This window comes from Arabidopsis thaliana, chromosome 3, assembly GCF_000001735.4.
Source record: "Arabidopsis thaliana chromosome 3, partial sequence".
In the NCBI taxonomy this organism is placed as follows: domain Eukaryota; kingdom Viridiplantae; phylum Streptophyta; class Magnoliopsida; order Brassicales; family Brassicaceae; genus Arabidopsis; species Arabidopsis thaliana.
This window is the reverse complement of record NC_003074.8, coordinates 7,683,868-7,710,226: the sequence shown is the minus strand read 5'-3', so window position 1 is coordinate 7,710,226 and position 26,359 is coordinate 7,683,868. Positions and strand designations below refer to the sequence as shown.

Genomic DNA, 26,359 nt, shown 5'->3' with positions numbered 1-26,359 from the left:
CATCGTAATTAACTAAATTCGCAATCATTCATATTTGTTTATAGAATCGATTGTTTGTTAACCTTTCGGTGCATCTATTAAAATTTTAAATTCTCAATAGTTTGGTTTATCGTACACCGTAATCACATTACAATAAGATACATATAACATCATATCGTACAAAAAACAAAAAAAACAATGATTCACATTGAAGTGGTGGGTGATATAAACCAAAAGAAGTCGTACTAGAGGTTTGTTTCGATTTGCAAAAAAAAAAAAACGGAGTTTGTTTCGAAAATTTTAAAGTTGTGCGTCCAATATGAGGTCGAGAGATCGCTTGGAGGAGAAGCGTTTTTAATTTTGAAATTAACGATTTTGCCCTCATAAGGGCATTTACGTCAAAATAACAGGGCAAGATTCATCCACGTGTCCAACAACAACACAACACAAACACATCATTAGTTTTAAAGAAATAAGATTCCTATATAAATGTATAAACGTTTCTCCTATTCCCAAATCTTCTTTCCTCAATATCACCCAGAAGAAAGAGAAAGTGAAACAGATCAAGAAAGAGATTGAGAAAAATGTGTAGAGGCTTGAATAATGAAGAGAGCAGAAGAAGTGACGGAGGAGGTTGCCGGAGTCTCTGCACGAGACCGAGTGTTCCGGTAAGGTGTGAGCTTTGCGACGGAGACGCCTCCGTGTTCTGTGAAGCGGACTCGGCGTTCCTCTGTAGAAAATGTGACCGGTGGGTTCATGGAGCGAATTTTCTAGCTTGGAGACACGTAAGGCGCGTGCTATGCACTTCTTGTCAGAAACTCACGCGCCGGTGCCTCGTCGGAGATCATGACTTCCACGTTGTTTTACCGTCGGTGACGACGGTCGGAGAAACCACCGTGGAGAATAGAAGTGAACAAGATAATCATGAGGTTCCGTTTGTTTTTCTCTGATTATTAGATTTTTTTGGTGTAAGCTATAAATATTCTAGGGTTTTTATGCAATTTTCTTTTAAGAAAAATCTGAAAATTTTAATTTTATGAAGCTTAGAATTTTAAGAAATGTGTAATGAAAAAAAAAAAAGAATTTTAAGAAATGGGTAGTGACTAAAAATAGCAAAAAATATCTGCAATAGAAAGGGAAGAAACAAGGATCGTTTGTTGTTATTGAGTTATTCTTCGAATCTTTTGCTTTTTTCTACTAAGCAATGTTTGTAACCAACAAACAAAAAGTTCCATAAAACTGCTGTAAAAAAAAATTAACTCACCAAACTCTCTGTTTGGTATTTTGTTAGATATTTATTTTAGTGTAGTAAATCTTTCTCACTACTTCTTTGGACTTGTCATTTTCCTTAATTTAAAGGTACATAAAAGCAACTCCAGCCTTGTATTCTTAGCAATAAAAGTGATTAAATTTAATGAAACAACAAACCTTAGCTAAGATAAACATCTTAATTAAGATGTTTTCTTAAAACTAAGAAGAGTATATGTGTTGTATTTTGAGTGGATAGACATTTTTGAATTGTTGTTTTTTAAGAATCCAATAGTTCTTAACCATTGAAATAGAAATTAGTTAAACTTCCTCCTAACTTTTCTTAACTTAGTAAAAACAACATTTTAATTTAAAATAAGGTTAAGATTCAAAACTAAGAACCAATTGGTTCTAAACCAGTGGGGTAATAACTAAACTTTTTGCAAGTGAAACATCTTCATAATGCAATGCTTAATAAGTAGAGAATTGTTCTCTTGAAACACGTTAAACGCGAGCTCTGTAATGGAGCAGATTGTAATCACTGCTACTTTATTATTAATAAAAAAAAAAACAGCTAGGAAATTTATTTATAAAGAGATAAATTAGGATTTGTCCTATAAAAGGAAAAACCCAACTTAAAAATAATCAAAAACAAAAGAGATTCTGTAAATAAAAGAAGTTACTAAATAATTTTCACCATTTTGGCTTTCCACCAACTTTATTTAGTTCTCCAACGTTCCCATGCCTCAACATGTTGATTTCTTCGATTCACAAAAACTATACACAATAAGACAAACAATACATTACTTTCCCGACAAGAAACTGTTTTTACCAACCTTTATCATCATCATGAAGCATGGTTTAAGTCTGTTTGGGAAAGAAGACTGTACATTATTTTTGTAAATTTCAATTGTTCGTCGTCGGTGATGATGGATCATAATCATAACTGTCACCAGCTTTCACAAATCTTCCTTTCACTCTTTTCCTCGTGTCAGCTCTTGCTTTGCGAGATGCATATCGAATCTGTTTCCCAAAACTACAATTAAAAAAAAAGAAAAACACCATTAAACCTGATCCAAGTTGGTATAAACTCTGTTTTGTAATGATTAGTAATAAACTTACGAGCGCTTTAATTTCTTCTCCTTGTATCTCAACTTAGCCTCGTTTCTTGCTTGTGGACAACTAACTTCAAAATTCGTTTCCCATGGCGCTTCACTCATTATAAACCCTGGAGACATCCCACAATCCTGGTAATCAGCTGCATTGTTTTCACCAGTGATGTTAAGAGATGGATGGATTTGTCCGAACAAGACAGGTGATAGAGGAAGCTGAAGTCCAGTGTTGATGTTCATTTGCTGACCTGGTGGCGATGCCTGGAAACAGAATAACACAATTTATATTAGAAACTTTCTTGAGGTACTAGAAACTACAACAACGACAACAAAAAAGCGAAAGAGACCTCTAGAGCCTTGTCTACAGTAAAGTTGGAGCCGGTAAAGCTGGATGTGTTAGTCTTGTCAATCAATAGGCAATTTGGTACCGTATGGTCCGGTTCTATGTGTACTTCTGATGAACATCCGATAATATCATCTCCTACGTCAAAGTTTAATGGTGCATCATCCAAGTTAAGCCCTTCACATAGATCTTCTTCTCCTTCTTCAAGTTTAAGAACCATATCAGGATATCCCTGGAACATACACACAAATAAGAACTGTATTTTTCATCAAGAACTTATAAGGAACACTTTTCACTCCTTTAATTATTACCTTAGATTCCGTGGAAAAGAAAGACAAATTATCACTGAAATTCTGAGTGTAACTGATGTTGTGTGGTACCATGGAATAAGCGGTATCGAACATGGTATTGTTGAGATCATTCAAGGGAAAAGAACCAACGAACGGACTAAGCAAGCCGGAGACAGGAGGTTCAAGAATTGAAGACCACATTCTGTTAAAATCTGTAGGAGAAGGACAACCAGAGAAAGGATTCAAGCTCTGAACTCTGTGTCCTAACTCCGAACAGTTGCTTTCGTGCCAATGACATCCTTGGCAGTATGAAACCTTCTCGTCGAGACAGCGGATTGCGGCTGGCTGTGAGAAGCATTTCTCGCAGATCAAAGAGCGTATGTGCCTGTGAGACAGAGGATTCGCAGAGTGTACATGGACGTCGCAGTTTAGGCATAGTTTAGCCAAATCGGATTTGCAGTAAATCAATGCTTGCGAGGTTGCACAATGGTCACACTTTGGCTCCATACTTGGAGACATGATGATTGGGTAAACTTAAAGAAAAGTGTATAGAGAAGAATCTGACGTTGATATTGTTTCACGATTAGTAAAACACACGTAAGATCCTGCGCAACATAGATGCATGACCATTTCAGATACAAATCATGGAAGGAAAATGATGATTTTGGAATTAAAGATGGTAATATATGGGTGCATCATGCATGATAGGGTTTTGTGTTTCAATTACATTAATTTGTGAGGAAAAATATCGTAAATTGTTACGTTTCAAATAGAAACACAAATGTTTTTGAGAGCTAATACGGAGGAAGAAGCACTCACTTATGACGACCGAGATCGATTAGGCCGATTCACAACCTTTTTCGTAAAATGACGAGAAATTCAAAACCCAATAATGGGAGATTACAGAAAAAAAAACAGATTACAATCTAAGAACAGAATATTTTTTGAATCGAATGAAATGTGAAGAAGAACAAAAAAAGAGTTTTTTTACACTTTTACAGTGGTGTGCGAATCACGTAGAAGAAAGAGAGGTAGGGTTGCTTCTTTTATACCTTGTGAAAACGTGTGTCCACGCGGTTAAAATCCACGTGGCGTAATTATGAGCCTTGACGTGATTTATTATGAAGACATGCATAGGTAATTGTGATTATATCGCTTGTCAAGATAGTACTATCTGATTTTTTTCTTGCTCGATAGATTTTGTGCTCTGTGGCAAACCTTAAAACTCGTTGTTTCGGGTCGATACTAGCTATTACTAGTGTTACTTACTTGTGGTTCCCAATAAATTTATTGATATCGTTTATACGTGTAATACATGTCGTAATTTACTTGAATATTGAGCCACGTACGTTTCTTTTTCGAAAATATGTTCTCAACTAGTTTGAAAGAGTTATCAGTTTTTCTGAATTGTGTGATGTCTTTTGGTATCTCTAACATTTGATATATAGATGTGAGATCATTGAGTCATTTCATTTGAAATAGACTAGGCCACATCAACTTCTATATTATCATCAGTTTAATGTACATGCATGTATAATGGCTATGCAGTTGACTCTTGAATAGAAATAAGTTGTTAGCATTTCTAACTTTTTGATCAGGCTACCCTCAAATTTTGGGATTCCTAACCTAAAAAATGTTGTCAGCTATTTCGTAAAAAATTTGTTTCTAAAAGAAAATTGTAAAATTTGAACTAGTAATTATCTTTTGATATAATCCTCAAAGAACTAACTTTTCTTTTTAAGAAGTTGCACACCAACCTAACTATTTAAAAGGATACAATTTAAGAAAAAAATGCCTTATGCAAAGAAAATGATATATAGATTTGATAGATAAAAGTAAGAAACATGATAACTATTAACGTAAACAAAGATAAATGAACTTCAAAACAGAGATAAGAAAAAATGGCCACATAACATTATATGACCTATGCATAAACTCTCCTTATCAAAACATTAAACATGTATGCAGTGACCGGCAACGCGTATGCCTTTTTTCAAATAATGTATCTAACATTAATTTACATCTATATATAGTATTTACATCAAGAATATATTCCAGCGTATGTAGTAAAATTTGTGTACTGTGAGACTTTTCAAAGGAAATTGTACCGGACGAGAAAATTATGGACCAAGACCCGGAAACTTAATTTTGGGTAATAATGCTAGTAATATGCAGAAAATTAAGTGGAAAATAAAGTTATTTGTTTGATAAATGATAACTAATTTCATTGCTCAAGGTATACAAAAATCATCGGAATCCTATCTTCTCGCGAAGTGACACGTGTCAAAACCATCTCACACTCGTCCAAAGTCAGACGAAACATGATAACATCCCCACGTAACATCTTAAGCTCATCGTATCTCAACCACCCAATCTACAAGCCATATATACCCAAAACGAACTATACAACATGGCCCATTAACGAAAACTGAAGAGAACCCATGTTAACCGCAGCCGGAGACGATGAACTGGACCCGGTCGTGGGACCAGAATCGGCAACGGAAGCAGCCACTCCAAGAGTGCTGACTATAATCTCCCATGTGATGGAGAAGCTCGTGGCACGAAACGAGTGGTTAGCTAAGCAAACTAAGGGATTTGGGAAGAGCTTGGAGGCGTTTCACGGCGTGAGAGCGCCGAGCATAAGTATAGCTAAATACCTTGAGAGGATATATAAGTACACAAAATGTAGCCCGGCATGTTTCGTTGTTGGGTATGTGTACATAGACCGGTTGGCTCATAAGCATCCTGGTTCTTTGGTTGTCTCCTTGAATGTTCATAGACTCCTCGTCACTTGTGTCATGATTGCTGCCAAGATACTAGATGACGTGTAAGTAAGCCTTTCTTGAATTTCTATAATATCTTGAAATTAGACTAATCATGAAACTATAGATCATAGTTGTATCTTAATTGATTAACAAAATGAAAGATACATTTTATATCTAACCAATATAAAATGAGGACAAACTTTGTACCTATATGTATGTTAAGTGCCCCTTTTAAGTTATTGATTTCAAGGTTTCAACATGTATTGGATGAGATAAGAGAGGTTTTCGTTTTTTCTAACAAATTTCATATTCACAGGCACTACAACAACGAGTTCTATGCTCGGGTTGGAGGCGTAAGCAATGCAGACTTGAACAAAATGGAGTTGGAGCTTCTCTTTCTTCTTGACTTTAGAGTTACTGTGAGTTTTAGAGTTTTCGAGAGCTATTGCTTTCACCTCGAAAAAGAGATGCAACTAAACGACGCCGTTTCTTCCCTCAAAGATATTCAACCAATGCAAGAAAGTCTCTCTCCAGCATCTACTTTATCATCTTTATATGTTTGATATATGTATATGAATTTTTTTAATATAACTTTTAACTGAACGCGTTTGGTTGACAGAAAAAGTTTACGCACTAACTATCGAAATTTTATTTATATTTTGAAGAAATTATCTCAAATTTTTGCTAGAGAAAAATAATTGAAATCTCAAACTATGTATACTAGAGATTTTACAATGTAAATCTGTTAAGTTAAATAGTTTGTAGATTTCAACTAAATGATATAAGCTATTTTTTCCTACATTTTGCACATGTTGTTTTGTTCTTCAGGTTCATCTCTCTATTTTCTTCTTTTCACTGTAAAATGATACTCCATGATGACTTAAGTATCCAACAACAACAAACCAAAATCCAATTCTAGTTTCCTAGTTTTCTTACTCCTCCAATCGTCTTCGGTTTATCGTGTAAAATTTCCTTTACATAAGAGCAAAACGCACCGTTTCGTACAGATCAGATCCATCGCACCCTATGATAAAAAACAATGGTCTCACACGCTCATCCACCACCACGTGTTTAACAAGACACGTGTCCAAACAAATTGACTTTGCCTAGTTGTGTTCTAATGGAAAAGTAAAATTCCTCTTTTCTCTCTTAGTTCAGGGAGGAGGCTCGAGAACAGTGCCCCATATCTGAAAGCTGAAGCTAAGAATCTGGACGTTCGTGTTTAAACCGACGACGTATTTGAAATTGGCTTTGAAGGAAAGGTGAAATTAATGGCGGAATCGTCGTCGCCGTCGCCTACTGAAGAGATCGTTCGGTTGATTAAGCGTTTAAGCGCTTACGTTGCTTTCAAAATGTCAAGCCTTTTCTCCACTACATCGATTCGAAATCTGGTTCCTTTCTCGATCTCTCTCTCTATTTACAACGTTTCTGTATCGGATCTGGTGTGAATTGTGGTTTTTCGTTGGTGGGAAGTGAATCCAATTTTTGACAAATTGATCTTCAAATTGATGAAACTAATTACTTAATGTTATGATTCAGCTCAAATTTGAGTGATTTTAGGTGATTTGGGATTAGAAAGATCGAAACTTTTGAGTTATTATTGTTATGTAAGTTGATTTGTTTTTGCTATTGATGTTGTTGTGATTTAGGATTCAAGATCAATTGGTGCGATTGCGGGGCTTGCGATTGCGGTGATATTTACGTGGAGGGCGATAAGAACGCCCGGAGAGCAACGTCAGAGAAGGCAGCCGAAGCGTAGGATTCACAATGCTGAAACGTCTAGTGCTGCTGCTGCTGCTTCTCAGTCGAATCTAGCTTCTTCGGTTGCTCCGGAAGTTTCTTCGCCTCGTGAGGATAATGCGGTGCAAGATGTTGTTGATCAGTTCTTTCAACCTGTTAAAGTAACATTCTTTTTCTCTAAACAGTTTGAAATTTTGTGTTATAGAGTATTATTCACTTTGTTCTGTATTTTTGCAGCCTACTTTGGGGCAAATAGTTAGACAGAAGCTTAGTGAAGGAAGGAAGGTAATTTTATATCAGTATTAATATTCTCAGAGCTATGGATAGTGTTTGGTCATGTTAGGCACCTTATTGAAGCGTTGGTTTTATTATTGAGTTGTCTAATATGCATTTGTAGGTAACATGCCGTCTTCTTGGAGTAATTCTTGAGGAAACAAGTCCAGAAGAACTCCAAGTAATGATATTTTCGTTTTGAGATTTTATTTATATAGTGTGTGATGCGTTTGTATCTGAGACGAGTGATTTTATGCAGAAACAAGCCACAGTGAGGTCATCTGTTTTGGAAGTTCTACTAGAGATTACAAAGTATAGTGATTTGTATCTTATGGAAAGAGTTCTTGACGATGAAAGCGAGGTGAGCATTTGTTTTTCTCTCTCATTCGTGTTCTTTTGTTTGCCTTCGTGTTGGAACTAGTCTCTAGTAGGACAGAGTAAATTAGTTGTGGTTATTATTGAACATGGTTAGCTTAAATACTCGGGCAGTAGGTCATAACATTACATGGATATTCATATCGATAATAGTTGGTCGATGAATAATGTGTAATTAGAAGGATTCTTAAGCACATATCTTTACATTATTAGAGGAATCGAGTTCATTGGTGTTACTATATGCTTATTGTCAGTAGTTTCTGAAACTCACATTTTGAGCTCTAATTTGCAGGCCAAAGTTTTACAGGCTTTAGAGAATGCAGGAGTTTTTACATCTGGTGGTTTAGTCAAAGATAAGGTATTCAAATCAAGCTTTCTTCTACAAAATCTTGCACTCGTTAGCGGTCTTAGAAAGCCTTCCAATAATCGTATCAAAGCATGACTTTCGATATTGCTGTGTATGTTTCGAGAAAATGTAAGAATCACAATTCTGTAAACATGAAATTGCAGGTGCTCTTTTGTAGTACAGAGATAGGAAGAACTTCCTTTGTCAGACAGCTAGAACCTGACTGGCATATTGATACAAACCCGGAAATCAGCACACAACTAGCTGTAAAGTCATTTCCTTGTTTACTCATTTACATTCTTACCTTAGCTTTTAGTTTAACTCATTCCCCTCTTATTTGCAGAGGTTCATCAAATATCAGCTTCATGTCGCTACGGTGAAACCCGAGCGAACAGCTCCAAATGTGTTCACCTCGCAGTCAATAGAACAGTTCTTTGGAAGTGTTTAATATCAACAAAAAAAGAGAGGTGAAAGATATTACGTTGTCCTGACTTAAGCATCGTTGATCGAGTGTCTCTTAGGCTGAAACTTGAAACTTGTTTTTCATTTTTCTTTGATTGTGTCTAAATTAAAGTTTGATATACATTTGGAGTTAGATATTACTGCGAGTGCCTCTGTGAAAGTATCCAAGTTTGTAATTTTTGTATTAGCAACTTAGCAAAATTCTTTAAGAAATAAACAAATGTCCGTTGTTTAGTCATTAGTTCATCGACGAAGTGTGGATTAGTTCTATATCGAAATGCTTAAAGAAAATATGACTTGCTTATATTTTTCCTTGATTTAATTCATTTATATTATAAAGTAATACTTCATATAGTTGGTAAAAAAAATCCTGATCTGTATGTGAAAAACAGTGGATGATCAAATAAAACTGTGTACTGAATTGTCCTAATTGGAACATTTGTGGTATTAAGAGAAAACAAAGAGATCTTCTAGACATTGCCGTGTAATACTAAGATCAATTAATTCTGTGAAAAACAGTGGATGATCAAATAAAACTGTGTACTGAAGTTTCCTAATTGGAACATTTGTGGTATTAAGTGAAAACAAAGAGATCTCGACATGCCGTGTAATAATATTAAGATCAATTAATTGCGTAAGACGTGATATTTATGCATGCATTTATAGAAACTTTGAAGACGCGTTATGTGTATAAAACAACATCATAGTGCATTTTTAATAAAAAAAGTTTATTTGGAATATTTGAGTAGGTGGTTAGTCCAATATATAAAATTGAATTACATATAATCTTACAAGTAAACACGATAAAAAGTTGTGGTTTTAGCTTTAAAAGACTTTAGTGGAAAACAACATCAACATGAGTAGACATAAAACTTCAAGCTTTCGTGACTTGCTTGACACGATACATGCATCTATGAAAATTATTAGGGCTTATTAATAGACAAACGCATAGGTTCATAACTTCATTACCTTATTACTGAAATCCTTCTCTCAATTCTCAATCATTTTCTCAATTCTTCAATCTTCCAGAGAAAAAATCTCCCCCCAGCGAAAAAATAATGTCGACGAAGAAGATCATATTGAAGAGCTCCGATGGTCACTCATTCGAGGTCGAAGAAGAGGCCGCATGCCAATGCCAGACCATAGCTCATATGAGTGAAGACGATTGTACCGATAATGGAATCCCGCTTCCAGAAGTGACAGGCAAGATTCTTGAGATGGTGATCGAGTACTGCAACAAGCACCACGTCGATGCCGCTAATCCTTGCTCCGACGAGGATCTCAAGAAGTGGGACAAGGAATTCATGGAAAAATATCAATCCACGATCTTTGATCTCATTATGGCTGCGAATTACCTAAACATCAAAAGCCTTCTTGATCTAGCATGCCAAACCGTCGCGGATATGATCAAAGACAACACTGTGGAGCACACTCGCAAATTCTTCAACATTGAGAATGATTATACACATGAGGAAGAAGAAGCGGTTCGTAGGGAGAATCAATGGGGTTTTGAATGAGCGGGTGAAGCAAACACTAAGCAGCTTTCTTTCTTTTCTTTCTTCTTTAGTGTGTTTTTTTTTCAGTTTCGTTATCAATATGGGTGATGGTGACTTCGTCTACGTTCGATAATCCAATAATGAAAGCAGCTGCTTTCTTTCTTTTCTTTTCGTTTTCTTCTTTAGTGTGTGTTTTTCAATTTCTTGATCAATGTAGTTGATGATGAGTTCATCAGAGTTCAATAATCAAATAATGAAAGTAGACATATATTTCGTTTGTTGTGATAATACTTACAAAAATACTCTTCTTTACTCGATAAAATACTTTTGCATTCCTTTATTTTTTTTTTATTAAATTTCTGACAGGTTATGGCTTGTTAATCTTATAAAATGTATTTAAAATTATACAAAAGTCAGACGAAATATTAAAAGCTACATACATTTAACTAAAAAAAGTTATATATATATATATATATATATTGACATATTTCTTTTCTAAAAAATTGAGATCTATACAATATGTTTTCACGAAAAACAAAAACTGCAGTTTACAAAAAAAAAAACAAAAAAACTGCAATATAATATATATTATATAGATATATTTATAGATACGTATAAGATATAGACATATTCAAATTTCAGACTTATTCGTAAAGCAACAGTGAAGTAATGAACTTAATTTCGCAAACTACTGGATTTTGATTTTATTATAAAGTAAAATTTCATATTATTGAATAAATTCTTATATTCTTTATGCGAAAAAACAGTGGATGAGTTCTTCTTTTTTGAATTAAAATTTAAAACTGTGTGCGGAAGTTACTTAATTGGAACATTTTTGGTATATATTAAGAAATGACAAAGAGATATGGAAAATATAAAATCAAAGACCATATATTAATTGAAAGTATTAAAACATATGAAATTTCAAATAAAGGTTACAGATTATATAACCTTTCAATGTTTTCAAGTGCGTATGTAATGTACACAACATCATAGTGCATTGTTAATCTTCATTTTTTTCTTGAAAATTTGAGTTGGTGGTTAGTCCAATGGATAAAAACGGAATTACAAGCAAATCTAGGAGTAAATACAACAAACACGAGTTTCCTAATTAAAAAAAAATTGTGGTTTTACTCAAATGGCCACATAGAAAGGTAATATATCAAAGACTTTTGTAGAAGAACAGCATTGCTTAAAAAGAAAGGGAGAACAACATCAACATGAGTAGACATACAACTTTCGAAAAAAAAAAAAAAAAAGTAGACATACAACGATAATTAGCTTTTGCCGTATATATATATATATAAAGACATACAACTATACAACTAAACTCTCTTGTGACTTACTTGACACAATACAATGACAAAACTGTAGAGGAAATCAGTAACAAGAAGGAATAGTTAAGAAGAGCAAAACTAATTACACAGTTACACACGACATAAGTTATTGGCAAGTACTTGTGAATTCAATAATCCAATAATGACATATATATTTCATTCATTGTGTATTGTAAAAAACTTTTGTATTCATATGTAATTGTTTTGATTAAAATTGTGAGCTGAAGTTTCCTATTTGGAACTTTGTGTTTGTGGTATTAATTAAGATCTAAAAAAAGTTAGAATCAAAGAGGTAGATATTACCGTGTAATACTATCAATTGCGTAAGACGTGATATTTATGCATTCATTTATAAAACATCATCGTAGTGCATTTTTGATGAAAAAGTTTATTTGGAAAAATGGAGTCCAGTAGATAAAAAAAAAAAAAGAATTACATAGAAACTTAGGAGTAAACACTGTAAAACACGAATTTCCAAAAAAAAAAAAAGAAGTTGTAGTTATAATTTAAAAGACACATATAAAAAATAATTTAGTGGAAATTAAAACAACATAACATGAGTAGATAACTTAATGATTGTGTGACTTACTTGACACGATACATCATACATGTATCTATGAAAGTTAGGGCTTACATACTAACTTACAAGTAAACACATGAAAAAGTTGTGGTTTTAATCAAAAAGACACATAAAAAAAGACTTTAGTGGAAGAACAACATCAACATGAGTAGACATACAATACAACTTCAAGCTTTCGTGACTTACTTGACACGATACATGCATATATGAAAGTTATTAGGGCTTATAAATAGACAAACGCATAGGTTCATAACTTCATTACCTTATTACTCAATCATTTACTCAATTCTTCAATCTTCCAGAGAAAAAATCTCCCCCACTGAAAAAATAATGTCGACGAAGAAGATCATATTGAAGAGCTCCGATGGTCACTCATTCGAGGTCGAAGAAGAGGCCGCACGCCAATGCCAGATTATCATAGCTCATATGAGTGAAAATGATTGTACCGATAATGGAATCCCTCTTCCAAACGTGACAGGCAAGATTCTTGCGATGGTGATCGAGTACTGCAACAAGCACCACGTCGATGCCGCTAATCCTTGCTCCGACGATGATCTCAAGAAGTGGGACAAGGAGTTCATGGAAAAAGATACATCCACGATCTTTGATCTCATCAAGGCTGCGAATTACCTAAACATCAAAAGCCTTTTTGATCTAGCATGCCAAACCGTCGCGGAAATCATCAAAGGCAACACTCCTGAGCAGATTCGCGAATTCTTCAACATTGAGAATGATTTAACACCTGAGGAAGAAGCAGCGATTCGTAGGGAGAATAAATGGGCTTTTGAATGAGCGGATTATCAAAACCTAAACAGCTTTCTTTCTTTTCTTTTCTTTCTTATTTAGTGTGTGTTTCGTTATCAATCTAGGTGATGGTGACTTCATCTACGTACGATAATCCAATAATGGAAGCAGCTGCTTTCTTTCTTTTCTTTTCGTTTTCTTCTTTAGTGTGTGTTTTTAATATCTTGATCAATGTAGTTGATGATGAGTTCATCAAAGTTCAATAATCAAATAATGAAAGTAGACATATATTTCGTTTGTTGTGATGATACTTACAAAAATACTCTTCTTTACTCGATAAAATACTTTTGCATTCCTCTGTTTTTTTTAATTAAATTTCTGACAGGTTATGGCTTGTTAATCTTATAAAATGTGTTTAAAATTATACAAAATTCAGGCGAAATATTAAAAGCTAAATAGATTTAACTAAAAAAAGTTATATATATTGACATATTTCTTTTCTAAAAAATTGAGATCTATACAATATTTTTTAACGAAAAACAAAAACTGCAATATAATATATATATTTATAGATGCGTATAAGATATAGACATATTCAAATTTCAGACTTATTCGTAAAGCAACAATGAAGTAATGAACTTAATTTCGTATAACTACTGGATTTTGATTTTATTATAAAGTAAAATTTCATATAATTGAATAAATTCTTATATTTTTTATGCGAAAAAACAGTGGATGAGTTTTTTTTTTTTAATTAAAATTTAAAACTGTGTGCGGAAGTTACTTAATTGGAACATTTTTGGTATACATTAAGAAATGACAAAGAGATATGGAAAATATAAAATCAAAGACCATATATTGAAAGTATTAAAACACATGAAATTTCAAATAAAGGTTACAGATTATATAACCTTTCAATGTTAATGATTTTGTGACTTAATTGACACGATACATCATACATGTATCTATGAAAAAGTTAGGGCTTACATACTAACTTACAAGTAAACACATAAAAAAGTTGTTGTTTTAATCAAAAAGACACAAAAAAAAATATACTTTAGTGGAAGAACAACATCAACATGAGTAGACATACAACTTCATGCTTTCGTGACTTACATGACACGATACATGCATCTGTGAAAGTTAGGGCTTATAAATAGACAAGACTCATTTTCATTACCTTATTACTCAATCATTCTCTCAATTTTTCAATCTTTCATCAAAATTTCTTCCAGAGAAAAAAAAATCTCCCCCACAAAGAAAACAACAATGTCGACAAAAAAGATCATGTTGAAGAGCTCAGATGGTAAAATGTTTGAGATTGAAGAAGAGACCGCACGCCAATGCCAGACCATAGCTCATATGATTGAAGCCGAATGTACGGATAACGTAATCCCGGTTTCAAACGTGACAAGCGAGATTCTTGAGATGGTGATCGAGTACTGCAACAAGCACCACGTCGATGCCGCTAATCCTTGCTCCGATGAGGATCTCAAGAAGTGGGACAAGGAGTTCATGGAAAAAGATCAATACACGATCTTTCATCTCATGAATGCTGCGTATGACCTACACATCAAAAGCCTTCTTGCTCTAGCTTACCAAACAGTCGCGGATATGGTCAACGACAATAAATGGGCTTTTGAATGAGCGGATTATCAAAACCTAAGAAGCTTTTCTTGCTTTTCTTTTCTCTCTTTTAGTGTGTGTTATTCAGTTTCGTTATCAATGTAGATGATGGTGACTTCGTCTACGTTCGACAATCTAATAATGAAAGAAGCTTTCTTTCTGTTCTTTTTTCTTTTTCTTTCTTCGTTAGTGTGTGTTTTTCAATTTCTTGATCAATGTAGTTGATGATGACTTCATCAAAGTTCAATAATCAAATAATGAAAGTAGACATATATTTCGTTTATTGTGATACTAAAAAACATACTCTTCTTTGCTCGATGAAATACTTTTGTATTCCTATAATAAAAAGTAGTTGTGGTTTTAATCCAAACACATAAAAATATTAAATATATCAAAGAAACTATATTTCGTTTATTTGTATACTAAAAAACTTTTGTATGCATATATAGAATTGTTTTGGTTTAATTTTGGTAGGTTTTGGGTTGTTTAACCGTATAAAATGTATTAAAAATGATACTTACTGTTTAACAGAAAATGATACGCTTTTACATTTTTAGTATCAAGAAAAACAAATAGATATAGAAAAAGAGACAAAGACTATATTTTTTTTTTTTTGTTAAAGTGAAACAAAGACTATATTACCGTCCGTGTAATACGATGATGAAATGATTTCTTTTTTTACATGGGTTTGTTGCAAAACAATTATTAAAACATTTGAAATTTCAACTAAAGGCCGTATTCAAATGCGTTGTCCTGAGTTCTGACTTAAGCATCATTGATCGAGTCTCTTAGTATAGTCTGAAACTTGAAACTTGTTTTTCATTTTTCTTTGATTGTGTCTAAATTAAAGTTTGATATACATTTGGAGTTAGATATTACTGCGAGGGCCTCTATCAATTGCCGTGTAATACTATCAATTGCGTAAGACGACGTGATATTTATGCATGCAATTATAGAAAGTTTGAAGACGCGTTAATGTGTATAAAACAACATCGTATAGTGCATTCTTGATGAAAAAGTTTATTTGGGAAAATTGAGTCCAGTATATAATAATAAAAAACAAAGAATTAAAAGAAGAATTATATAGAAACTTAGGAGTAAACACTGTAAAACACGAATTTTCTAATTAAAAAAAAAGTTGTAGTTATAATCTAAAAGACACATAGAAAAATACTTTAGTGGAAATTAAAACAACATAACATGAGTAGATAACTTAATGATTTTGTGACTTACTTGACACGATACATCATACATGTATCTATGAAAGTTAGGGCTTACATACTAACTTACAAGTAAACACATAAAAATGTTGTGGTTTTAATCAAAAAGACACATAAAAAAAAGACTTAATGGAAGAACAACATCAACATGAGTAGACATACAACTTCATGCTTTCGTGACTTACTTGACACGATACATGCATCTATGAAAGTTAGGGCTTATAAATAGACAAGACTCATAGGTTCATAACTTCATTACCTTATTACTCAATCATTTTCTCAATTCTTCAATCTTTCATCAAAATTTCTTCCAGAGAAAAAAAACAAATCTCCCCCACAAAGAAAACAACAATGTCGACGAAAAAGATCATGTTGAAGAGCTCCGAGGGTAAAACGTTTGAGATTGAAGAAGAGACCGCACGCCAATGCCAGACCATAGCTCATATGATTGAAGCCGAATGTACAGATAACGTAATCCTGGTTTTAAAGATGACAAGCGAGATTCTTGAGATGGTGATCGAGTACTGCAACAAGCACCACGTCGATGCCGCTAATCCTTGCTCCGACGATGATCTCGAGAAGTGGGACAAGGAGTTCATGGAAAAAGATAAATCCACGATCTTTGCTCTCACCAATGCTGCGAATTTCCTAAACAACAAAAGCCTTCTTCATCTAGCAGGCCAAACCGTCGCGGATATGATCAAAGGCAACACTCCGAAGCAGATGCGCGAATTCTTCAACATTGAGAATGATTTAACACCTGAGGAAGAAGCAGCGATTCGTAGGGAGAATAAATGGGCTTTTGAATGAGCGGATTATCAAAACCTAAACAGCTTTCTTTCTTTTCTTTTCTTTCTTATTTAGTATGTGTTTCGTTATCAATCTAGGTGATGGTGACTTCATCTACGTTCGATGATCCAATAATGAAAGCAGCTGCTTTCTTTCTTTTATCTTTTTTTTCTTTGGTGTGTTTAAGTGTTTTTCAATTTCTTGATCAATGTAATTGATGATGACTTCATCAAAGTTTATTAATTAAATAATGAAAGTAGACATATATTTCGTTCTTTGTGAAAGTAAAAAATACTCCTTTTTACTCAATAATATACTTTTGTATTCCTATAGTTGTTTTGACTAAAATTCTGATAGTTTATGTCTTGTTTAAACCTTATAAAATGTATTTAAAGTTATACATATCTTGAGTCAAAATAATTAAAGTTATAGATTTAATTAAAAAACTATACTGACATATTCTTATTCTTATTCTTATCCTTATTAACAAAATTGAGATATATACAAAATTGTTTAACAAACAAAAGAGTTCTTGAGATTTATAAATTTGTTGCAAAACAATTATTGAAACATGTAAAATTTTAACTAAAGGTTGTAGATTGTTAACATTGGGTATGTCTTTCAAATTCACATATAAGACGTGATATTTATGCATTTACAGAAAGTGTGTGCATTAATCTATACTATATGAAAAAGGTTTAATACTTTATTTTGAGTCGATCGGTGCTTAAAGTTCAATGGATTAAAAAAAGGAACTACATAAAAATTTAGGAGTAATTAAATACTGTAAGCAAGAGTTTCCCTAGTTAAAAAAAAAAAGTTGCAGTTTTAATCAAAATGACACAGAATAGGTAAATATATCAAAGACTTTGTGGAAGAACAACATCAACATGAGTAGATATATAAAGTGATGCTTTTATGTGACTTACATGACACACAATACATCTATAAATTGAGGAAAGCATTAACAAGAACGAAGAAGAAGAACAAAAACAAAATATATATACAAAACTCTTTTTCTCTTGTTCTACTACGAAAAGAAGAATTCAAGAAATGGTTCTTACAGAGGCTGAGATTGAAGCCGAATTGGATCGTCTCATGGAAGCACCGGAAGTAGATGAAGAGCAAGTGAAGGTAAATGTTTTTTCTGGTATTTTTGAAACTTCTAATGTTTTTATTCTATGTAGAACACATTAGTTAAACCTTTGTAAAATCTAGGATTTGGAGAAGAGAATGATCGAGTTCACTAAAACAAACCGAGGTATAGATCCCAAGTATATGAAGACAATTGAATATCTAAAGATGGATAAACGACTCAAATCTATGATCAAAGTTACAGGAACTTCTATTGTGAAGCAGAAGTCTTCCTCTTCATCTTAATTAGTTGGTTTTTTCAGATGATAAGTAAAAGAAGAATTATTAGTATAATAAATATGATCATCATCATATTCTTAAAAAAAAATTAGTGAATACTTTAAGTTTAAGGTTTGTTGTATTAATTAAGAAAACTAAGAAAGGCATGTCTTTTATCTTACTTATTCGTAAAAGGATTCTCATAATTAATTACTCAGTTTTCTAATAATATTTTCCTGTCCTCAATTTCTTTTTTTGTGTCAACAACATACTTCTTGATTCATATAATTGTTTTGAACTTTGATTAAATTTTTGGTAGGTTATGCTTGTTTAAGTTAACCCTATATAATGTATTTTAAATTTTACATAATTCAGTCGAAATATTTAAATTAAAGAGATTTAATTAAAAATTATTTATACGTTTCCTTACTATAACCTAATTTTGATAACTTTTAATAGTTTAATTTCAATTCAAATAAAAAGTTGGATATTATGGATCAATTACAAATAGTTCTAATGCCTAAAATCACTTCACAAAGACAAAGTTTCACTAATTTGGTTTAGAAATTGAGGACGGGTATGGATCCGGCTCGGGTCATCCATCTCAACTCCAAAGAGTCTATCTGGTCCTTCCGGACCCAAACAGTCAAAATAGCACCAAATTAAAAACACAGACGCGCCGCCGTACGAGAAAATCTCCGGCTATGGATTCCGTTTACAAAACCGACGAAAACTTCGCCGCGGATGTCGCCGCTCTTCTTGCTCCGCTTCCAACTCCCCAACTTCAGGTAAAATCCCTCTCCCTCTCTCTCTCTCTCTATACGCATGTTTGAGGCTAATCTCCATAGAATGTTATAGTGACTGAGCTCGATTCTGGTTTCTCAATTTGTGTCTTCTTCAGGAGTATTTCAACAAGCTTATAACTAGTAGAAGATGCAATGGAATTGAAGTGAAAAACAATGGAACCATTGGAAAAGGTTTAAGTTCTTACTTTAGTTTTTGTTTAGATTCTTAAATTTCTCAGTGGTTCTAATGTAGTTTATTCAAATTTGATTTCTTCCAAATGTTTAGGTGTTTATGCAAATTCAGAGTTTGACGAAGATGAACTCATTTTGAAAGATGAGATTCTTGTTGGTATCCAACATTCTTCCAACAAGGTGGATTGTTTAGTTTGCAGTTTTTGTTTCCGGTTCATTGGATCAATCGAGAAACAAATCGGCAGGAAACTCTATTTCAAGAATCTCGGTGTCTCTGGTTGTTGTGACGACGATTCATCCGAAGAAGATGAATGTGTGAAGTACAATGGAAATGAGGAACAATGTGGTGGAAGCAGTTCAAGCCATAATACTCTTCCAGAAGGAGTTGTTAGTTCTTTGATGAATGGTGAAATGGCATTGCCGCATACTGATAAGTTTCCTTTGCCGTCGCCTCTTTCGTGTCCTGGAGGATGTCAGGAGGCTTTCTACTGCAGGTAATTGAGATTTAAGGTCTTCAGCTTTCGTATACATTATCGTTTTTATACTAATGTGTTGTTTCAATATGATATAGTGAATCATGCGCAGCGGCAGATTGGGAGAGTTCTCATTCCTTACTTTGTACTGGTGAGAGGTCTGAATCAATATCTAGAGAGGCGCTTGGAGAGTTTATTAAACATGCTAATGGTAAAATTATTATTAGTCTCTTTGGACTTGAATGTTTTGTCTTGCGATAACTATATTTATATCTTTCGTTTTTTTATTTTCAGATACCAATGATATTTTTCTCCTGGCTGCGAAGGTATATCTTGTATAAGTTGTTATGTCTACTTTTTGAATATCGTATATAAAATGCCATGGAACTTTCGACATATTAGTTTACGGGGAATGACCCTTTCGCATACTATATAAATAAAATAAACTAACCTGTTCTGGAAAATGTATTATGGCTAGGCAATCGCCTTTACCATTCTAAGGTACAGGAAACTGAAAGCAGAACATGTGGACAAAAAAGCGAAACAGAGTGAGCCAAAGCAGTCGCTTCTCTTGGAAGCATGGAAACCAGTATCGATTGGATACAAAAGAAGGTATACATTGATGTTGCCATTAGATATTTCTTGACTGTTGAAGAAGAAAATGAATCACTTGCTTTTTTTTTCTATGTGTTTCTGAATGTGATCCAAATTACATATGGTACCTCATGATCATACTTAATAAGCTTTTCGGTGATATACCTACGCCACATATAAATTATCTAAAACTCTTTGGTAGGTGGTGGGACTGCATTGCATTGCCAGATGATGTTGATCCTACTGATGAAGGAGCCTTCAGGATGCAAATAAAGAACCTTGCGTGTACGGTAGGTGTTTCAGTTGTATAATATCATTTGAAGGTTGAGTTTACTTGCCGTGTTTTGTGTAGAGATCACAATCGCCAGTGCATCAATTTCAAATCCTGACTGTTTTGCCAACTGAATAATATTGTTTTATCTCCAGTCTTTGGAGCTCCTGAAGATAGCCATATTTGACAAAGAATGTGAAGCCCGTATCCCCCCTAGTCAGTTTGATATATTATCTGTACCATCGTTTCCTACTTCTATTTTTTACTCATAGAGGGTCATTCCTTGACGCTGATAAGTGTTCTCCCTCGAAATCTATGGGAATATCATCGGCATGTTTGAGCTGAATAACCTGTAAGAGTCGTCAACTCCTGTTTATACTCTTACATTTACAATGAATTTACCCACAATATGCTTTGATCTCTGGCAGAGACTTGGTGGTAGCATCACCAGTAGAGGACTATTTCTTGTATATTGATGATCTTCCTGATGCAGAAAAGGTCTGAACAGAGTAATGCTTTCCACCTGTTTGTTCTTTGACCAAAATCTATCGACGCTTACCAGTTTCTTATTCTCATTATGATAGGAAGAAACCGAGGAAATCACAAGACCGTTTCTAGATGCTCTTGGTGATGAGTACTCGGACTGTTGCCAAGGTTAGAAATGAAGGGAACATTGTAACCATAAAACAGAGGAGTTATGTAACTTGTAACCAAGATTTGACATTATTACATCATCTGTATTTGTGTTTAGGAACGGCCTTCTTCCCTCTGCAAAGCTGTATGAACCATTCTTGTTGCCCTAATGCAAAAGCCTTCAAAAGAGAAGAGGTATCCTTCTTACATCTTCGTCCTCTTTATGGCCTACAAATCTTAAGGATCGAAGATTTTTCATCAACACTTTCAGACTGAATCCAAGTGTAACTCGTTTGTCTTGTGGGTTTTGCAGGACAGAGACGGACAAGCAGTGATAATTGCATTAAGACGCATCAGCAAGAACGAAGAGGTACGCATCTTCTCTTTAATCGTAATAGCAATTGAATATTTTGGAAAAGAGAGCTTGCTTTTGAGTTCCATATGTAAAACAACAGGTGACGATTTCATATATCGACGAGGAGCTTCCATACAAAGAGAGACAAGCATTACTTGCAGACTATGGTTTCAGCTGCAAGTGCTCTAAGTGTCTTGAAGATTCTTCATCAATTTGAAGCATAATTTTTGTTTTCAAAAGAACAGAAATTTTCAATTTTGCCTATATAGTGATTACACTGGAAATCACTACTGAAATAAAGAGTATGGCGTTAGTTTCTCTACGCAACATTGAAACAATAAAAGGACATCTTCGTTTGAAGATCAAGCTTTAGTTCTTTTTCAATATATATCTAAAGATGATGAACAAAGCATGTACCGATTCTAATCATGGTCGTCAATATTGCACCTAACAAACAGGCTACTTTTTAATGTTCAAAGTCTTGATCAGACGGAATCATCGTCATAGGCTTTCTTCTGTTCCATCACATCACCGTTTACATCATCCTCGTCTCTCTGAACACAAAGCACACGAGATTCGTGAGGATCATCATCTCCGAGTACTTACTTTTTGGCAAATTTAGTTTACCAACATAAGTTTTCGAGAATCTACTCGTGCTTACCTGAACATGGGCATCTCTGAAAGGTGGGGGTGGAGGAAGAGATATGAGAGGAGAGCCGTTGGCTGCTTCGGGATTCTCTTCCTCAGATTCTGCAACATCATCAAATTCCCGAGCTGCCATACTCGTAGACAATATAACCTGAAGCACCGTAACCATGTAACCAAGTCTATTATCTCGGCTTTTAACAAAAACACATCTACAACGTGAAAGATCATCAAAAGCACTAAGAATTAACATGATCCCCAACGTCGATCTGCTTCAAGTGAACACCATTTCTGCAGAAGAAGAAAGATGATGTACCTTATCGGTAGCTGAGGTGCCAATAGAGAACCTTCTTCTTTTCCAATTGTCTTCCTTTGACGAGGACCTGTTAATTGTGTCTTCATCGTTCCACGCTCCACTTTCTTCTTCAGAATATGATTTTGAAGAAAGCATATTCCAACAAGGTGGTCTCTTCTTCTCATTCTCCACCTTCTCTTCTTCACCTCTCCCTATCAAGCCTAAAACAGATGGAGAAGGTTCATAACGTGTGTATGAACTGATTTTTAGTTTAGACATAAATCTAATAGTATAGATAAGTTTACCATCTTCAACAGGTTCTTTCGTAGTATATTGATCCACATAATGCTTTTTCCTGGACAGTGAAGAAGTATTCTGCAACTCGTTATGTGGATCACAAGCAGTTCTCAAATTCCGACCATTAGTCTCTTCATCGCTCACAATATCCAGGCCTACATCCCTATTATTGCCTTCACTTCCAGCAAGATACGTACTAAGTTGGTTTCCCAATTTCTGAAGACGGGCTTCTGACCTATAGGTTTGGCATTGTGTTATTGAATGAATTTTTGCATTCTTAAATAAGAAGCAATTAGAAATAGAGATAAATGCCTTGCCTCTTTAGATCATCTTGTGCCCGCAAGAAACGGTTATATTCTTTCACAAATTTCTTCGAGCTTGAAGTAATCCTGACACACAAAAGGATTGAACAATACTTGTCACCAGAAGATCAAGTCCCAGATTTGCCAAATAAAGTTTCTTCAAGTATATCGCATCATAATTAATTTCAAGCAAACATCAAAAAGGAATTAGTCATTACCTCCTACATTCATCTTTCTCTCTATCCAACTGGGTCTCAAGCTCCTGGATCCTAGAAGTAAGAATGTCTACTTCATGTGCCTTCCTTTCAACGGACGCCTTTGGACAAAAGAAATTTGTCAATTAACTCGTATTTACGATGCAATCAAATCAATTGTGGAATGGAGAAATTTACCTCCAATCGTAGTTTGTCATCAGTTAGCATCTTAACATCCATCTCTACATCTTTTAACTGCATATAGACAAATTGGACTTGGGTCCTTTAGCAACATCTTTACAAATGTTTACATCCACTAAACATTAGATTAAGATAAAGCGAAATCACGTCCTCAACTAACACCCAACCAAGAAAATGAAAGTTTCGAACCTGCTCTTCCAGAACATTATTGTAACCATGAAACTTATTTCTTCCATCTTCTGCCCTGTCTTCAATCCTATTCCCAACTTTCAAACCACCAGCATAATCACGTCGTTCATCAAATCTACGGTTCTCCCTGTAGTCTTTATCTCTGTGATAATAAGAAATATAAAGCCGCATTGTTAAAGCATGGCCATCAAATTACCACTGAAATTTCACATAGCATGAGCATAAGCAAAACCGAGGGGAGAAGATACCTTCGATTCTCAAATGGCATAGAATTGTCATGTCCTGCAAATTTGAATTCCGTCGGTAATAAGAAAAGAAAGAAATACAGAACAAACAGTTGACAGAGACTTTTGACTCTGCCTAATCGACAACAGAACTCCATAAACCCAAAGCTGTAGATCTTACCACTAAACCTTTGTACCCGTCTTCCACTTCTGTCTAAGGAAGGTCTCCGCTCTGGAGAAAACTGTCTACCAAGTCTATCTCTTAAGTCACTATCCATATTGTGACGTCTATCTCTTAAGTCACTATCCATATTGTGACGTCTTCCTGCAGTAGACGAAACAGACTTTGCAGTAAAGCATACTTGTGCTACAGATGTGAACTCCATTTCAAACAATCAGAATCATGCCAGTCAACAACACTTGGATAAGATCACAGAAAACTACTAGTAACATAAAGAAAAACGTAATGGTGATTACTTCCCAGTTCAAAGAGACCACAATATAATGTCCTCTTCTTACCAGCAGTTGGAAAGAAACCACAATTGGGTACTAAATAAGTGGAGTCACTGAATCTCATTGATAAATCATAGGTTGAGAAGGCTTCAGATTATGTTGGACGAGAGAAAATAAGAACCAATCTTGAAGTTCCATTTAATTACACAATCAAAATCCACCAAATTTGATATACTGACAATCAAACCCCCATAAACTGCATATTTCTTGATCCAAGAAACCGCTTGAAAGACCATTGAAGATATAAATAATCACAGAAAATACCACGTGCTCCACATACATAACTGGAAGTATGAAAATGCCAGAAGTAATAACAACAGGCATTGATAAATCCTAATAACAAGCATTGCTTGCAACCAAATCTCGGGAGTCTGAAAACCATAGTTGTCGAAGAATAAGTACCCCGCAAAACCCATGATAGATTTTCTTCATAAAGAATGTGCTTTCAAGAGCAATAAGAAAACCAAGATAAATTTCACCACAAAAAAACCCAGCAGATTCCACTCCAATAAGAAAACCAATATAAATTGCAGCCAGAAAGACCAGTAGATTCCATTCCCGGATAAAAAATAATACTAAGCCTGTGAGTAGCTATCTTTCTGCATATTCCAGAATGATTCCGCAGGACAAAACTAGTCAGTAAAAGTTGATATGGAGAAAACCAAATCCAAAGCAAAGTATAATACTGATACCATTACCATGTGTTTATCAAACAGAACACTGTAGGCTGAAACGTTTTACACAATCTCATAAAATATGGAATAATACTCACAAAGCAAATGCATTGAACCACAAAACTTCAGAAGAAAAATACTTCACAGAATCATCAAAGTATAATATAAAAATCTTGCAAAGTCTAAGCAAAAGAGACTTAATTAAATAAAAACTTTTCTATTTTACTCTAATAAAAAGAAGCACTCATAAATTCATCAATCCTTCCACCATTAACAAACTTAAACCAGAATAAATAGCCTATTCAAATGCATAAACGAAAACATTACCTGTAAAAGAAGATTCGCCAGGACGACGAAGCTCAGCATTTCCATGAGCAAAAGTACAATTCGGCCTCGAACAATCACCAGTCTTATTGAACAGAATACAAAGCTTCGTCTTATACATACTCGACCCAGACATGATGTATAAACCAATTACAACGAAACCTCTTTTCTTCAGATCAAAACTTCAAAAGTCAAGCCAACCTCAAAAAGTCAAGCAAACCTCCATAACCATAGATTAACACCACCGTCTCGTTCCTACATACGAAACAGAAGAAACGCTTCAAAATGGAAATCTCTAGATTCTCACTGGAATAGGATTTTCTAAAAATCTCTAGAATCGAGCATGAATAAAAACCAGTTATACATCAATTTCGAGCTATGTAAGACTGAGAAAATCGAAAACCTACAATGGCGATTTTATGCGGTTCGTTTTCTCGCTAGGTTTATCGTTGAATCACACCTTCTTCTTCTTCTTCTTCAATGGAACTTAACGGCAAGGAGGAGAAAACAAGTCGGACGAAAATGATATTACCGGAAAATGAAAACAAAAAGAAAGCTGAAACAATTTAAGGATCGATCCTTCGTATTTATATATTTCTTTTAAGAAAGAAAATAAGTAAAAACAGAGCTGGTATTTTACTATTTTGCCCTTATGTATTCGAAGGATTAACAAAATGTCAAGATTTTGGTTTTGTATACTACCATCAAATCCGGTTTAATTAGAGGTATTTAGTTCTCTAATTCTATTCCAGTTTTGTCTTTTTTCTTTTTCTTTTTTGTTATTAACATTTGTATGATCTGTCTAAATTAAATTACTGAATATTATCTCTATATAAATTTGTACATCTCTCCATATAATGATACAACATTTTACTAAAGTATCTGTACCATTTTATAAATCTTCATAAATGGAAACTGAAAGGTTCTTATGTGTAGAGAAAAAAGCAATAAAATACAAGAGATGGAACATAATCTGAACACTTAATAAAAAAGTTCAAGTAAATGGAGTATGAATATCTCTAAACAATTAATATAGGTAAGTCCTATATATTAGTTTCTCTTTTCTGAAAAATAATTAATCTTGTGAGTTTTATTTTCAGATTTCTAATAAAGTTTTGCC

The 26,359-nt window shown here is 34.1% G+C and overlaps 11 protein-coding genes, 2 long non-coding RNA genes and 1 other non-coding gene across 17 annotated transcripts; 11 read left to right on the top strand and 3 right to left on the bottom strand.

The window, feature by feature from the left end:
- The first annotated feature begins 293 nt into the window (after window positions 1–293).
- BBX31 (B-box type zinc finger family protein) lies at window positions 294–1,394 on the top strand. The gene has a single exon (NM_113085.4). The coding sequence runs from the start codon at window positions 564–566 to the stop codon at window positions 927–929; it is 366 nt and encodes a 121-aa protein (NP_188827.1). The 5' UTR covers window positions 294–563; the 3' UTR covers window positions 930–1,394.
- Window positions 1,395–1,880: 486 nt separating this feature from the next.
- On the bottom strand, window positions 1,881–3,970 carry BBX10 (B-box type zinc finger protein with CCT domain-containing protein; the record flags this gene model as incomplete). 3 transcript variants are annotated; one of them, NM_001338553.1, is made up of 6 exons in its annotated part: window positions 1,881–2,004; window positions 2,118–2,263; window positions 2,350–2,600; window positions 2,687–2,914; window positions 2,994–3,577; window positions 3,792–3,970. In NM_001338553.1, 4 exons carry the CDS (start codon window positions 3,489–3,491, stop codon window positions 2,134–2,136), a joined length of 1,107 nt encoding a protein of 368 aa, NP_001326646.1. The 3 variants fall into 3 exon arrangements, with proteins under 3 accessions (NP_001326646.1, NP_001319614.1, NP_188826.2); NM_001338552.1 differs by lacking the exons at window positions 1,881–2,004; window positions 3,792–3,970 and having other exon boundaries at window positions 2,037–2,263; window positions 2,994–3,479; NM_113084.2 differs by lacking the exons at window positions 1,881–2,004; window positions 3,792–3,970 and having other exon boundaries at window positions 2,134–2,263; window positions 2,994–3,544.
- Window positions 3,971–5,268: 1,298 nt separating this feature from the next.
- Window positions 5,269–6,428, top strand: CYCP2;1 (cyclin p2;1). Its single transcript, NM_113083.5, has 2 exons — window positions 5,269–5,799; window positions 6,054–6,428. Exons 1-2 carry the CDS (start codon window positions 5,414–5,416, stop codon window positions 6,298–6,300), a joined length of 633 nt encoding a protein of 210 aa, NP_188825.1. The 5' UTR covers window positions 5,269–5,413; the 3' UTR covers window positions 6,301–6,428.
- A 294-nt stretch (window positions 6,429–6,722) lies between these two features.
- Window positions 6,723–9,224, top strand: PEX22 (peroxin 22). Its single transcript, NM_113082.4, has 8 exons — window positions 6,723–7,128; window positions 7,387–7,638; window positions 7,715–7,762; window positions 7,875–7,931; window positions 8,010–8,111; window positions 8,418–8,483; window positions 8,636–8,737; window positions 8,815–9,224. The coding sequence occupies exons 1-8, from the start codon at window positions 7,009–7,011 to the stop codon at window positions 8,917–8,919; spliced, it is 852 nt and encodes a 283-aa protein (NP_566696.2). The 5' UTR covers window positions 6,723–7,008; the 3' UTR covers window positions 8,920–9,224.
- A 556-nt stretch (window positions 9,225–9,780) lies between these two features.
- On the top strand, window positions 9,781–10,504 carry SK10 (SKP1-like 10). Its single transcript, NM_113081.2, has one exon. It carries the CDS (start codon window positions 9,992–9,994, stop codon window positions 10,448–10,450), a length of 459 nt encoding a protein of 152 aa, NP_566695.1. The 5' UTR covers window positions 9,781–9,991; the 3' UTR covers window positions 10,451–10,504.
- Window positions 10,505–12,610: 2,106 nt separating this feature from the next.
- On the top strand, window positions 12,611–13,194 carry SK9 (SKP1-like 9). Its single transcript, NM_113080.2, has one exon. It carries the CDS (start codon window positions 12,677–12,679, stop codon window positions 13,136–13,138), a length of 462 nt encoding a protein of 153 aa, NP_566694.1. The 5' UTR covers window positions 12,611–12,676; the 3' UTR covers window positions 13,139–13,194.
- A 1,096-nt stretch (window positions 13,195–14,290) lies between these two features.
- SK7 (SKP1-like 7) lies at window positions 14,291–14,999 on the top strand. The gene has a single exon (NM_113079.2). It carries the CDS (start codon window positions 14,360–14,362, stop codon window positions 14,735–14,737), a length of 378 nt encoding a protein of 125 aa, NP_566693.1. The 5' UTR covers window positions 14,291–14,359; the 3' UTR covers window positions 14,738–14,999.
- A 460-nt stretch (window positions 15,000–15,459) lies between these two features.
- Window positions 15,460–15,738, top strand: AT3G04205. Its single transcript, NR_141074.1, has one exon. It is a non-coding gene; the product is annotated as an other RNA (long non-coding RNA).
- Window positions 15,739–16,287: 549 nt separating this feature from the next.
- SK8 (SKP1-like 8) lies at window positions 16,288–16,746 on the top strand (the record flags this gene model as incomplete). The annotated part of the gene is made up of 1 exon (NM_113078.1): window positions 16,288–16,746. The coding sequence occupies one exon, from the start codon at window positions 16,288–16,290 to the stop codon at window positions 16,744–16,746; it is 459 nt and encodes a 152-aa protein (NP_566692.1).
- A 992-nt stretch (window positions 16,747–17,738) lies between these two features.
- On the top strand, window positions 17,739–18,105 carry AT3G21825 (uncharacterized protein; the record flags this gene model as incomplete). Its single annotated transcript, NM_001338551.1, has 2 exons — window positions 17,739–17,859; window positions 17,944–18,105. Exons 1-2 carry the CDS (start codon window positions 17,779–17,781, stop codon window positions 18,103–18,105), a joined length of 243 nt encoding a protein of 80 aa, NP_001326635.1. The 5' UTR covers window positions 17,739–17,778.
- A 554-nt stretch (window positions 18,106–18,659) lies between these two features.
- ATXR2 (histone-lysine N-methyltransferase ATXR2) lies at window positions 18,660–21,793 on the top strand. The gene is made up of 14 exons (NM_113077.5): window positions 18,660–18,866; window positions 18,980–19,055; window positions 19,150–19,549; window positions 19,627–19,739; window positions 19,823–19,854; window positions 20,007–20,140; window positions 20,325–20,412; window positions 20,549–20,597; window positions 20,691–20,745; window positions 20,822–20,891; window positions 20,978–21,047; window positions 21,145–21,221; window positions 21,340–21,396; window positions 21,482–21,793. The coding sequence occupies exons 1-14, from the start codon at window positions 18,783–18,785 to the stop codon at window positions 21,596–21,598; spliced, it is 1,422 nt and encodes a 473-aa protein (NP_188819.2). The 5' UTR covers window positions 18,660–18,782; the 3' UTR covers window positions 21,599–21,793.
- AT3G04195 lies at window positions 20,389–20,571 on the bottom strand. The gene has a single exon (NR_141073.1).
- AT3G21810 (Zinc finger C-x8-C-x5-C-x3-H type family protein) lies at window positions 21,611–25,871 on the bottom strand (the record flags this gene model as incomplete). Of its 2 annotated transcripts, NM_113076.3 has the most annotated exons (12): window positions 25,647–25,871; window positions 25,243–25,494; window positions 23,910–24,053; window positions 23,753–23,786; window positions 23,505–23,646; window positions 23,313–23,369; window positions 23,139–23,236; window positions 22,936–23,007; window positions 22,627–22,853; window positions 22,343–22,542; window positions 22,043–22,180; window positions 21,611–21,935 (listed from the first exon to the last, which is right to left on the bottom strand). In NM_113076.3, exons 2-12 carry the CDS (start codon window positions 25,373–25,375, stop codon window positions 21,867–21,869), a joined length of 1,314 nt encoding a protein of 437 aa, NP_566691.1. In that variant the 5' UTR covers window positions 25,376–25,494; window positions 25,647–25,871. The 2 variants fall into 2 exon arrangements, with proteins under 2 accessions (NP_566691.1, NP_001325720.1); NM_001338550.1 differs by having other exon boundaries at window positions 21,867–21,935; window positions 23,910–25,494; window positions 25,647–25,797.
- Window positions 24,033–25,167, top strand: AT3G04185. The gene has a single exon (NR_141072.1): window positions 24,033–24,853. It is a non-coding gene; the product is annotated as an other RNA (long non-coding RNA).
- Window positions 25,872–26,359: the final 488 nt, after the last annotated feature.

Coding starts and splice junctions, on each gene's coding strand:
- BBX31 (NM_113085.4), top strand. CDS start 564: ATGTGTAGAGGCTTGAATAATGAAGAGAGCAGAAGAAGTGACGGAGGA.
- PEX22 (NM_113082.4), top strand. CDS start 7,009: ATGGCGGAATCGTCGTCGCCGTCGCCTACTGAAGAGATCGTTCGGTTG. Junction 7,763..7,874: donor AGCTTAGTGAAGGAAGGAAG/GTAATTTTATAT, acceptor ATGCATTTGTAG/GTAACATGCCGTCTTCTTGG. Junction 8,738..8,814: donor AAATCAGCACACAACTAGCT/GTAAAGTCATTT, acceptor TCTTATTTGCAG/AGGTTCATCAAATATCAGCT.
- SK10 (NM_113081.2), top strand. CDS start 9,992: ATGTCGACGAAGAAGATCATATTGAAGAGCTCCGATGGTCACTCATTC.
- SK9 (NM_113080.2), top strand. CDS start 12,677: ATGTCGACGAAGAAGATCATATTGAAGAGCTCCGATGGTCACTCATTC.
- SK7 (NM_113079.2), top strand. CDS start 14,360: ATGTCGACAAAAAAGATCATGTTGAAGAGCTCAGATGGTAAAATGTTT.
- ATXR2 (NM_113077.5), top strand. CDS start 18,783: ATGGATTCCGTTTACAAAACCGACGAAAACTTCGCCGCGGATGTCGCC. Junction 19,056..19,149: donor CAATGGAACCATTGGAAAAG/GTTTAAGTTCTT, acceptor CCAAATGTTTAG/GTGTTTATGCAAATTCAGAG. Junction 20,413..20,548: donor TAAAGAACCTTGCGTGTACG/GTAGGTGTTTCA, acceptor TTTTATCTCCAG/TCTTTGGAGCTCCTGAAGAT.